The following is a 13,303-nucleotide window of genomic DNA, read 5'->3' as shown; positions in this document are numbered from 1 at the left end:
GTATTATTACCTTAAATTTTCTTTTGGAAAGTAGTATTTCTTGTAGCACAGACTGAAAACACAAGACAGTCATTCTCATGCATATCTACAGCAACATAAAGTTACTCATTAAGCTAATTTTATTTGAAAAAGTCACTTGTTAAGAAATTAAATGTAATGAAGTCAATGAGAATCCTAATTCACTTGTAATTTTTTGTCCTTTACTGTATTTTCAAAGCAAATCATCACCAAGAAGCAAATGATGTCTTCTCCTTTTGAGCACACACACACTCAGCCTGTAGGAAGCATTATTTGGAAGAGAGCTTTCAAGAAATAATTGAATCTCTGCTCCAAAAAACTACTGTGACAGTAAATGTGGTGTCACTGCTCTTAACTATTTGTCTCTTGAAAAGGCAACTGGAACTACTCAAAGCAAACTAAATGTCAATAACTAACTTTGGATCTTCCTCATTAACTGGATGAACTCATTTCTCCAAGACAAGCACTATCCTACTTCTAATACACTCACACAAATACTACATTTTGTTTGTATCAATGAAGATAATCACAGTTGCAATTAGGCTTCTAGGGAAAAACTTTTGGTCATAAATAAAAGTCTTACTTGAGTAGGAACAAAAAGGGACCGAGGAGAATGGTTGAGGCCTCCCAGATGCACTTTTTGTGAGCATACAGATGACAGATCAGATGCATGAGAATTGTAGTTACTCACAGCTGGCTGAGGTTTAACTATGGCCATCAGTTTTTGACTTCCCATTTCTGACCGACTACCATGAGACAGGTTAATTAAGGCACTTGATGGCAGACGATAACCTCTGGCAGGTGAGCACCTTAAGAAAAGTGAATTACATCACATCACTGCTTCAGGTAGTTTCATCATTGACATTTCAATGTATCTGATTCAACAACATTGCTGCCTCTATGCCAAAAGATAACACCACAATCTGGAACAGGAGAAGCTTAAAGCCACATCCAATATTGACATCTAGCAGCATTGCACAACATGTACCTCACTGTGCTGCCCTTAAGTCTCTGGCTGTCAAAACCTGAAAACAACAGAAATTACTACTCCTCTGAATTTATATTGTACCTTTCAATGCTGAGGTCAAACAAATTTTAAAGCTGAGTGAACTGCTGTAGCACAGTTCTGCAATAAATATATCCACCAAAATATTATGAACCAGGAAACTTTTTTTTTCCTGAGGTGAAGCCAGTAGCAGAACTATAAATTGAAGTTAAGCAGCACTAAGTTTTCTATCTTCATTTGTAATTCTGAATCCTGAAGAGCATCTGACTTGATGGGGCACTTAGTGCCATGGTCTAGTTGACTGGATAGGCCTGGGGGATAGGTTGGACTGGATGATCTTGGGGGTCTCTTCCAACCTGGTTGATGCTATGACATCCTATTCCAAGCGACTGAGTTGAGTTTTGCTTGCTGAACACAGGGCATAGGTTAAGATTTTCCTCTAATTTCTGTCATAAAATCCCCTAATTTATCTAAGAAAAGCAGTAAAACAGTCTTCTGGGTACAGCAATGCACTCAAAGGTTTACCTGATGTGCTAGTTTGAGCCTAGCTAGAATGTTTTGGTGAGAAGAATTAGATGACAGGCTGTGAAAAGGAAGCAATGGTGATGTCTGCTGCACTCATAGGCTTGCTGAGATGTGTAAGAACAAGAACATAAATACAGATAACAGAGTTGCTCTCTGTCTCTCTGGGGCTGCATGAACTTCTCTCTAACCTGACCTGCTGCCTGTGTGACTAACCCATCTGCTTCCTAACCCACCTGGCTGACCCTCCAAGCTACCTTGGGCATAAGGCAAAGTCTTGGGTAAGGCAGAGGGGTGGGAGGAAGGTGGAAGGGTAGTTGAGAGCTCATCCTGGGGACTCAGGTTTCTGGGAGGGCTGTTGTGTTTCTGCATTACTTTTTAACTTGTATATTCTTGTCTATAGCTGTAGATGTTGTAAATATCTGCTTGTACATTGTGCTAAGCTGTCAATATAAATCTTCATTCAATTTCCAGAGCCACTGAGTCTAGTCTGGGTGATTTCCAAAGTGTGAGGGGGCGGGGAACACCCAAACCATCACACCTGATTAGACAGGGAAGAGTTATCACACTGATTAAAACAAATGCAGTAACCATAGATTCACAGCATGGTTTAGGTTGGAAGGTACAGTTCCCTTAGAGAAGTTTAGGTTAGAATTCAGTGCCTTGGTATCAATTATTGATAGTTTAGAGTCCCTTCTTCACAGGAATGGATGACTAATCTCTTTTTTTTAATCTATAGGTTAAAGACATATTGATGATAATCTGCCTTCTCCATCTTTGCTTGAAAAAGACATTTGGATCTAGTGCTTTATTCTCATGGCTCATACTTGCTTTCTGCAAATCAGAACCTAAATATGCAACAAAGCCTAAAAAGCATTTCCAAACTACAACATGCTGCTGAAAAATTAAAAGGATATTCAACCAAAGCAAAGGTAATCTACACCAACAGCATGAAATGACAATGAAACCCTCTGCACAAACCTTATAGTCAGGCCTCCCAGGAATTCTTCATCAAACAAAACTTCAAAGAGCACATCTGTTTCTCTGCTGGCTACAGAAAAGAAAGTAAAAAGTCATCCTATATATGGAACAGTAGGTGTTTTAATTTAAATTAATATCTATATCAGTAAAAAAATCACTTGGCAACAACAAAAAAGATCTCTGTTCCTTCAATAAACTATTTCACTGATGACAACTTGGAAATGCTTCTCCAAGTCACATACGGCTGCCCTTTGAGATGTACTTTGAGCAGGATCAGACCATACCTAACAACCCAGCAACCTGCATTCACAGAAACAGAATTTGTAGCAGTGTTGAAGTTGTCAGAAATTGCCAGGAAAGAGATCCAAGCCACCTCTACCTTCAGGCAGCTGGAAACCAGTGACTTCAATGTGACATTCCTATAGAATGATAGAATTGTTTTGGTTGGAAAAGACCTCCACGATCACCAAGCTCAACCTTCAACATAAGACCACCATGGCCATTAAACCATGTCCCAAAGTGCTGTGTCCATATGTTTTTGGAAAATCTTCAGAGATGTTCACTTCACTACCTCCCCAGGCAGCCTGTTCCAATCCCTGACCACTCATGCAGCAAAGAAATTTTCCCTAATATGCAAACTAAACCTCCCCTGGCACAAATTCAGGCCATCTCCTCTCATCCTATCACCTGATACTAGGGAGAAGAGACCAACCCTCACCTTACTCCAGCCTCCCTTCAGAGACTTGTAGAGAGCAAGGTGGTCTCTCCTCAGCCTCCTCTTCTTCAGACTAAACAATCCCAGTTCCTTCAGCTGCTCCTCACAGTATCTGTTCTCTATACCCTTCAGCAGCTTTGTTGCCTTTCTCTGGACCTCAGTCTTTCTTGTAATGAGTGCTTCAACCCTGAACCCAGTGCTGGAAGTGTGGCCTCTCTGGTACCAAGTGCATGGGCTCAGTCCTGCTGGCTGCACTATTGCTGATCTGTCCAGGAGAATAAAACTCTGTTAAAATGAGACCAGTGTATAATTATTATGGAGAAAAGAATACCTCTGGGAGAAAAGCTACCTGCACATCTAATCACCATTCTGTGCATGCAAACTGAATGATGCTGGGGTCACCTAGCTCGTGCAGGGACCGGAACGACGCTGAGACACCAATGTGATGCGTCAGTTGAACCTTTACTGCAGCTAAAAGCAATGCTTATATAGAGAGCTAATACAATGTGTATAACTCTGATAGGTTGCACAATGGAGTGTGGGCTGTCCACACGCCCTGGGAGCAAATCTGACTGGCTGGCCCCTCTTAGTCCCCTTGCACAGCTAACTTTGCAGCTTCTCTGCCAACTTCTTCAAGGTTGTTCTCCCTGAAGCTGCGCTCCTTATCTCACATCCTTCTCTGTGTCCCTACTGTTACCCCTCCTGCTCTCTTATTTCAAATCACTCGGTGCTGCCCAACCCCCAACAGAATGAGAAACTAACTACTTGAACATCAGATAAGAAAATAATTTCTATACTAGATCTCAAACTACTACACCCAAGGCAATTTACTAAGTCTTTGTCTACCTGTAGGAGATATATTTATGGATAACCATGCAACAGAACAGAAACTGTATGTCACACAGTAAACCCCAAAGCTCACATAAAAGCATATGAGACAATTCATATTTAGTAAAGTGCTATGTTTAGTGTAAGTAAACTACTAATTCTATTTCTTTTAACTTGGCCTGTATTTTCCCATTTTGGTACCTTTTCTTTGCATCCTCATTTCTCCCTCACTGATTGCCTTCTTGCTGAAGAAGAGCATAGTCAGCAGGTCAAGGGAGGTTCTCCTCTCCCTCTACTCTGCCCTGGTGAGACTACATCTGGAGTACAGTGTCCAGTTCTGGCTTTCTCAGTTCAAGAGGGACAGGAATATACTAGAGAGTGCAAGGGAGGGATACAAGGATGATTAAAGCACTGGAACATCTGCCTGATGAGGAAAGGCTGGGAGACGTGGGGCTGTTTAGTCTGGAGAAGAAAAAAATGTCAGGGATGTTATTAAATATCTGAAGGGTGGCTGTGAAGAAGAGGAGGCCAGTCTCTTTTCAAAGGTATCCTGTGATAGGACAATGGAATGGGAGTTCCACCTCAACAGGAGGAAAAACTTCTTTACTGTAAGGGTCCTGGAGCAGGATACCGAGAGTGGTTGTGGAGTCTCCTTCTCTGGAGACTTCCAAGACCCATGTGGATGTGTTCCAGTGTGATCTACTCTAGACAATCCTGCTTTGGCAGGAGATTTGGCCTTGATCTTGGAGGTTACTTCCAATCCCTACCAATCTATGATTAAGAAGGAACAAAGGGTAAGTAATTTTTTTATTCAGAGTACAACAATATAATACTTGAAATTAAAATCCAGTAATTGTAGGTTGAATTCAAAACTGTATACAAGTCACTAAGGGCTTCAAGTTGCATTACAGGCAAGACATCTTGCTCCATTCACAACTATTACACTAAATGCTTTTCTGAAGCCTGCTTTCACATTGTAAGCTGTTATACAGCTGTAGTGCTACAATTATAATGTCAGGCCCAGAGTGGTGGTGAATGGTGCCACAGCTAGTTGGCAGCTGTCACTAGTGGTGTTCCCCAAGGATCAGTGCTGGGCCCAGTCCTGTTCAATATCTTTATTGATGATCTGGACGAGGGGATTGAGTCCAGCATCAGTAAGTTTGCAGATGACACCAAGCTAGGAGCAGGTGTGGATCTGTCAGAGGGTAGGAGAGTCCTGCAGAGGGACCTAGACAGGCTGGAGCAGAGGCCAGTGGGATGAGATTTAACAAGGCCAAGTGCAGGGTTCTGCACTTTGGCCACAACAATCCCAAGCAGCACTACAGGCTGGGGACAGAGTGGCTGAGAGCAGCCAGACAGAGGGACTTGTGAGTACTGATAGATAGTAGCTGAAGATGAGGCAGCAGTGTGCCCAGGTGGCCAAGAGAGCAAATGGCATCCTGGGCTGGCTCAGGAACAGTGTGGCCAGTAGGACAAGGGAAGTTATTCTGCCCCTGTACTCAGCACTGCTCAGGCCACACCTTGAATGCTGTGTCCAGTTCTGGGCTCCTCAATTCAAGAGAGATGTTGAGGTGCTGGAATGTGTCCAGAGAAGGGTGACAAAGCTGGTGAAAGGCCTGGAATACAAACCCTATGAGGAGAGGCTGAGGGAGCTGGAGGTGTGCAGCCTGGAGAAGAGAGGGCTCAGGGGTGACCTCATTGCTGTCTACAACTACCTGAAGGGAGGCTGTAGCCAGGTGGGGTTGGTCTCTTCTGCCAGGCAAGCAGCAACAGAACAAGGGCACACAGTCTCAAGTTGTGCCAGGGGAGGTCTAGGCTGGATATTAGGAGGAAGTTCTTCACAGAGAGAGTGATTGGCATTGGAATGGGCTGCCCAGGGAGGTGGTGGAGTCGCTGTTCAAGCAAAGCCTGGATGAGGCACTTAGTGCCATGGTCCATTTGACTGGCTAGGGCTGGGTGCTAGGTTGGACTGGATGATCTTGGAGGTGTCTTCCCACCTGGTTGATTCTATGACTGACTGAATTATGAATAGAATATTACCTCCTTTAATTCCTATAATGGTACCTCGAAGACCAACTGGAACGGAGAAGTTCTCTCTGACGTTGACAACGCGGTCAAACAGCCTGTACTCTGCATCTCTGTCTGGAATAACTCCATTCTGTTGTTCTAATGGCTGACAATAACCAAAAGACTGTTAATGCTTGCAAAAAAAAGCAGGAATTACCACCAAAATTAATGTATAACAATATCTGAAACATCCTATAAGTGGAACATTAATGAGCTGTTTAAGAATCTTCCCTCCCCAGACAGAAGGCAGTTTCCCCTTCTCTCCCCAGGCAGCAAGGAGTTTTCCCTTGTAACTCTGACTGCTTCTGCCTGAGTAACAGCAGTGCTGTACAATCCAAGGCAGACCAAGGGGATTGATTTAGACAGAGTAAAACCACTCAGTGTAACCTCAGTAACATGAGTATCTGTGAAATACTGGGCAAGATCAGCAGTGGGCCCTATGTCAAGAACTGAGGAAAAAACAAAACAGGGAAGAGGAGATAAATGGGATGTTTTATTTTGCCTTCATTATACAGCCAGTAACTGTAGAAGAGTTACAATCAGAAGGCAAAAAGAACTGAAAGGCAGTATAATACATGATGGAGTAAGAGAATTGATTTAGACAGAGCAATCCAGCCAGTGTAACCTGTCTGTCTTAGTAACATGAGTATCTGTGAAACATTGGGCAAGATGAGCAGGGGGCCCTATGTCAAGAGCTAAAGAAAAAGCAAAGCAGGGAAGAGGAGATAAATGGGATGTTTTATTTTGCCTTCATTATACAGCCAGTAACTGTAGAAGAGTTACAATCAGAAGGCAAAAAAAAAGAACTGAAAAGTCAGTATAATACATGATGGAGTTTGTAGTGACTACAAATTCTCTCCTTTCACAGACAACTCTTCCCAAATTGATTTTCCAGAAAACATCCTAAAACACTCTCTTCCATCAATACCTTCATAAAACTCTACTCCCTGAAAGCTGCTAAGCTTAGGTAAAAATAAGTGTGACCTGGACAACTTAAAAACAAGAAGAAAGGGGAACAAAGCCAGTTTTGCACATCACTTACTCTGTACAGCAAATGAGGTTTCACAGTTACTCGCACCTTCTTGTTGCTCTTTCTCTGCTGAAGGAAGGGAACAGAGAGTCATTGCAAACTCGTGTAGGGAACCAGCACTGGATCTCACTTACAACAAACTGCCTGAAAAGGTAATGCAGAATCCTTTTGCTTCTTTTAGATAAAAACACAGATCTTTCATGAAGTCTTTTGGACAAGTAAAGCAGGACTGATTTCTTAGTGAAGGCTCTGCGCTGTTTAGCTACTTGCAGAATTCACAATTTCATTAATGTGCCCTTGCAGGTAATTTCAAAGAAATCAGCTCATTATTTCATGTGGGGGTGCCTTTAGCTTTTGCTTTAAGAATTTCCTTGACCCCTCACAAGGGCTTGCAGTGATAGGATGAGGAGCAACAGCTTAAAGTTGGAAGATGGGAGATTGAGACTGGGTATTAGGAAAAAATTCTTTACAGGGAGGGTGGAACAGGTAGCTAGGGAAGTTGTAGATGGCCCCTTCCTCGAGGTCTTCAAGGCCAGGCTGGACAAGATCTTGAGCAACTTGGTCTGGTGGCAGCACCAGAACTAGCTGATCTTTAAGGTTCCTTCCAACCCAAACCATTCTTTACTACTTTACCATCTTCACTGGTAAGACCAGACCTCAGGGATCTCAGACACTACAGGTAAGGAAGCAAATCTGGAGGGAGGAAGACTCTCTGCTGGTCAGCATGGACTGGGTTAACAATCACTTGGATGGAAGAAAAAAGCACAAACCCATGGGCCCTGGTGGGGTGCATTCATGAGTGCTGAGAGAGCTGGCTGATGGTGTTGCTGTACCACTCTCCATCATTTCTGAAAGATCATGGAGAACAGGGGAGGTCCCTGAGGACTGGAAGAGGGCCAGCCTCACTCCAGTCTTGAAAAAGGGCAAGACAGAAGACTCAGGCAACTACAAACCTGTCAACCTCCCCTCCATCCCTGGCAAGGTGATAGAGCAGCTCATTCTGAAGGCCATCACTAACCACATGGAAGAAAAGAAGGTTATCAAGAGTAGCCAGCACGGATTCACTAAGGGGAAATCTTGTTTGTCTAATCTGACAGCCTTTTACAAAGGCATGACCAAATGGATAGATGAAGGCACAGCAGTGGGTACTGTCTGTCTTGACTTCAGCAATGCTCTGGATACCATCTTCCACAACACTCTCCTAGGTAAACTCAAGAGAAGTGGGCTAGATGAGTGGAATGTGGGGTGGGTTGGTGACTGGCTCAACAACAGACCTGAGAGAGTTGTGGCACACACAGTGCATACCTTGCATTTCTCTATTTCTTCTTCAATTTTCTCAACGATGGCTGCATCCAAAATTTGCAAGTCACAAGATGAGCGAGACAAAGCAGACACAGGATGTGCCTTTAACCAGGCAACGATTTCTTGAACCTTCTCAGCTCTAAATAAAAACCAACATGACTTAAAACTTCTAACTACACGTACCAAGCATTTCACCAGTTCCTTGACTTAAATCAGCCAAGTATTACGATGTACATACAACACTTGTGTATGCTCAAAGCAACAGGACTTAAGAGTTGTGTGGTGGTTTACAACAGGGGTAAAACCAAATAATCTAAGTGAAACCATGCAATACTATTTCAAAACTATAACCCAAAATTTTATCTCAGAAGAGGCATGTAAAAAGTCCATTACTTAAAAGTATTCAGTAAATTTTGTTTGCATCTACCCATCCAACCGTGCCCAGCTGTAGGCATCTGTTCTTCACAACACACCAAGAAAGAACTTCGGGGCATGCCTCCAGTAAAATGGGAGCACAAACCTGAGATTCTCTTAAAACAAGGCTCCCACAGAGCTATATCCACCCAGTAAGAGTCTTGTGGAGTACAGCACCATGCAGACTTAACAACTCAGATCCTTAAGTAGAGTTTATTAGCTAATAATAAAAGCTTTAAAAATATATCTATACTGTGTCAGGAACCAAGGTTGCTCCTTACCTCTGAAACTAACTGAATGCACACTACAAATGTGCAAAGGACTTTCAGTTTTCTGTGTGGTTTGTTGTTGTTGTTTGTTGTTTTTTTAACTCCAAGTGATCTTAAACCATTAACTACTGGTTTTCAACCATTAACTAAACTACTGTTTTTCAAACCATTAACAATTGTTTTCCAACCATTAACTAAACTATTGTTTTCCAACCATTAACTAAACTATTGTTTTCCAACCATTAACTAAACTATTGTTTTCCAACCATTAACTAAACTATTGTTTTCCAACCATTAACTAAACTATTGTTTTCCAACCATTAACTAAACTACTGTTTTTCAACCATTAACTAAACTATTGTTTTCCAACCATTAACTAAACTATTGTTTTCCAACCATTAACTAAACTACTGTTTTCCAACCATTAACTAAACTATTGTTTTCCAACCATTAACTAAACTATTGTTTTCCAACCATTAACTAAACTATTGTTTTCCAACCATTAACTAAACTATTGTTTTCCAACCATTAACTAAACTATTGTTTTCCAACCATTAACTAAACTACTGTTTTTCAACCATTAACTAAACTACTGTTTTCCAACCATTAACTAAACTATTGTTTTCCAACCATTAACTAAACTATTGTTTTCCAACCATTAACTAAACTATTGTTTTCCAACCATTAACTAAACTACTGTTTTTCAACCATTAACTAAACTACTGTTTTTCAACCATTAACTAAACTATAGTTTTCAAACCATTAACTTAACTATTGCTTTTCAAAACATTAACTATTGTTTTTCAACCATTATTTTAACTACTGTATTTCAACCATTATCTTAACTACTGTTTTTCAAACCATTAACTATTGTTTTCAAACCATCAACTAAACTATTGTTTTTCAAACCATTAACTATTGTTTTTCAACCATTAACTAAACTATTGTTTTCAAACCAATAACTATTGTTTTTCAACCATTAACTAAACTATAGTTTTTCAACCATTAACTAAACTATTGTTTTTCAAACCATTAACTAAACTATTTTCAACCATTAACTAAACTAGTTTTTCAACTATTAACTAAACTACTGTTTTTCAACCATTAACTAAACTATTGTTTTCAAACCAATAACTATTGTTTTTCAACCATTAACTAAACTATAGTTTTTCAACCGTTAACTATAGTTTTTCAACCATTAGCTAAACTATTGTTTTTCAAACCATTAACTAAACTATAGTTTTTCAACCATTAACTATTGTTTTCAAACCATTAACTATTGCTTTTCAAAACATTAACTATTGTTTTTCAACCATTAACTACTGTATTTCACCCATTATCCTATCTACTGTTTTTCAAACCATTAACTATTGTTTTTCAATCATTAACTAAACTATTGTTTTTCAAACCATTAACTATAGTTTTTCAACCATTAACTATTGTTTTCAAACCATTAACTATTGTTTTTCAAACCATTAACTAAACGATTGTTTTGAAACTATTAACTAAACTATTGTTTTTCAACCATTAACTATTGTTTTCAAACCACTGTTTTTCAACCATTATCTTTTGTTTTTCAATCGTTAACTAAACTATTGTTTTTCAACCATTAACTCTTGTTTTTCAAACCATTAACGTTCGTTTTTCAAATCATTAACTTTCATTTTTCAACCATTAACTAAACTATTGTTTATTTTCACAGAATGATCTTTTGCTGACTTTTTGACTATTCATAGCTACCCTTACCTGAAGTTTTCCTCAAAAGCCACCAAACAAATTAAAGTCTCTTATTTATTGAACCCGAGATAGGAGTCTGAAAGACTTAAACTCCACAACTGGAATGTTCAATATTCTGATCATTTTTTCCAGAGTCACCCCTGAACAATCATGCTGCTCAAGGAACAGCAAGGTTTCGACTACACAGCAACCATTATATGATCACTACCAATTTCACAGTGTCAGCCTTTATTCTACTTACTCCAGAAATGAAAACCTAAAGAAAATCAGTGGGAAGAAAGATGGCTTACCCATTCTCATCCTCTCCAGGCCAAATGTCATCTTCATAGAATATATCTTCCTGGCTATTCTTGGCTATATAATTAAATAGTTCAGGGACCCTAAAAACAACAGAAGATGACAAATTTAGTTTTACCTGAGCACAGATCACCAAAAAGCTTCATCAAAACAAACTCTGCACTTCAAAACTCTGAGATGCATTTATTGTTTTTAAATTTAATTCAGTCCACACTGTTCAGCTGTCAAGGATAAGCTGCTGACAAAAATACTCTATGCCAAAGTGTGCTTCTCCTTGGAACTAGAGACTATTGGAAAGAGAATGCTGGAAAAGAAGAACTTCCTAAAGCAACCTCCAAGAGCACACTCATCAGTTCTGAGAAGATCTGCATGCAGAGGACAAAATCTGAAGATTGATACAAAGGTGGATAACTTGGATGAAAGTCATAGCCAATACTTACCTTTCTAAATACTCAGCAAGTAATTGTTCTACCGCAGAAGAATACATCCATTCATTTCCAACTTTCTTAGTATAGCCAGGAACTTCTTCATTTTTCTTATTGAACTTCAGGTTTAGCCCCACATTTGCTTTGTGATCTCCATGAGGACTGGAAACCAAAAAGAAGAGTTGTATTGACTTGCAACAATATACGCATGCATGTGGGATTAATGTAACAGTGGTCAATCAGTGGACCAGCTGCAACACAAGCCCTTGGCCAAACTATCTGAGTCAGAGTGGAACTGAACATTGTGCAAGAGGAAAGAATGAGAATTTGCATATCAGAAGAAGCAAGGAGACAGGTCCTTTGCTACCTGATGAATAGGCCAAGGCTGTCCTTCTTATCTGATGAATATGCTAAGACCACTGCTCCACGGGAAGCAGATGTGGCAGACAAGAATTTAGATTGGAAGAAAAGACAATTTTGCATGTGATAAAATGACTAATCAATATGTAAAAATGTTAAGCCTTCTGATACCTTCTGACAAAGTATATAAGTCCTGTATGTTGCCTAATAAAGTTGGAACTTAGCTTGCATCAAGCTGCCTCCCCATCCCTTTGTCGCAGAACATGCACACAGTAAAAAACACAGAGAATTTTATTCTCAGCCTTAAACTACAAAAAAACCCCAAGTCATTGTATCATTTGCTTGTTAGCACTCTGAAGGCTGTAGGAGAAAAAGCTGTGCTATGGTAGATGTCCTCATTGCAAAGGAGACCAGAGAATATTTTATCTCACTTCCTTAAATCACAGAATGGTAGGCATTGGAAGGGACCTCTGGAGATCATTGAGTCCAATCCCCTCACAATGCAGGTTCATCTAAAGAAGGTTGCACAAGAACACGTCCAGGTGGGTTTTGAACATCTCCAAAGATAGGAGTCTCCACCACCTTTCGGGGCAGTCTGGCCCAGTGCTCCTCCACCTTTAAAAGTTCCTTCTCATGTTCAGATGGAACTTCTTATGTCCAAGTTTGTGCCTGTTACTCCTTGTGCTGTCACTGGGCATCAGTGAAAAAAAAAAGTCCTATCCTCCTGACACCCACCTTTGAAGTATTTATAAGCATCTATGAGAACTCCCCTCAGTCTTCCCTTTTCCAGACTAAGAAGCCAAATTCTCTCAGCCTTTCTTCATAAGAGAGATGTTCCAGTTCCCTCCATCTTTGTAGCCCTTTTCTGTACCCTCTCCAGCACATCCCTCTCCTCCTTGAACCAGGGAGCCCAGAACTGGACCCCACATTCCAGATGTGGCCTCACTAGGGCAGAACAGACAGGGAGGAGAACCTCCCTCATCTGGCTTGCCACAGCCTTTTTGATGCACCCCAGGATGCCTTTGGCCTTGGCCACAAGGGCACATTGCTGGCTGACAGTTATCCTAAAATGAGATCTAAGCAACCACATCAGGGAATAATTTATCTTTCTCCCTCAACTGAGACCTAATCAGCTACAGTCTACCTGGAATTTACCAAGTTGTCCTAGCTATGCCAGTTTGCATCTAACTGGAGTATTTACTGAAAGAAATTAAATCCTTAGCTGTGAAAAGAAAGCAAACACCAACAGTACCCTATATGACCCATTCTTCTGCTGAGAAATGCAACTAGACAAAACAGAGATAAGACACTCACTTCTCACACATTGCTCAG

At 40.5% G+C, this 13,303-nt stretch overlaps 1 protein-coding gene across 8 annotated transcripts in view; it reads right to left on the bottom strand.

Annotated features, from left to right (window-relative positions):
- The window catches only part of XRN1 (5'-3' exoribonuclease 1), a 50,980-nt gene that overhangs the window by 11,565 nt on the left and 26,112 nt on the right, over positions 1–13,303 (bottom strand). For 7 of the 8 annotated variants that reach the window (XM_064165116.1, XM_064165117.1, XM_064165121.1 and 4 more), the window contains 7 exons: positions 11,627–11,773; positions 11,180–11,269; positions 8,473–8,608; positions 7,180–7,236; positions 6,111–6,243; positions 2,528–2,597; positions 602–827 (listed from right to left, as the gene is read on the bottom strand). In XM_064165116.1, coding sequence (XP_064021186.1) covers positions 602–827; positions 2,528–2,597; positions 6,111–6,243; positions 7,180–7,236; positions 8,473–8,608; positions 11,180–11,269; positions 11,627–11,773 — 859 coding nt within the window. The remainder of the gene's footprint in view (positions 1–601; positions 828–2,527; positions 2,598–6,110; positions 6,244–7,179; positions 7,237–8,472; positions 8,609–11,179; positions 11,270–11,626; positions 11,774–13,303) is intronic. The other variant, XM_064165120.1, reaches the window with a different exon arrangement.

The sequence above is a fragment of the Pogoniulus pusillus genome, chromosome 26 (genome assembly GCF_015220805.1).
Source record: "Pogoniulus pusillus isolate bPogPus1 chromosome 26, bPogPus1.pri, whole genome shotgun sequence".
NCBI classification, from domain to species: domain Eukaryota; kingdom Metazoa; phylum Chordata; class Aves; order Piciformes; family Lybiidae; genus Pogoniulus; species Pogoniulus pusillus.
This window is presented reverse-complemented; position numbering and strand designations above follow the sequence as displayed.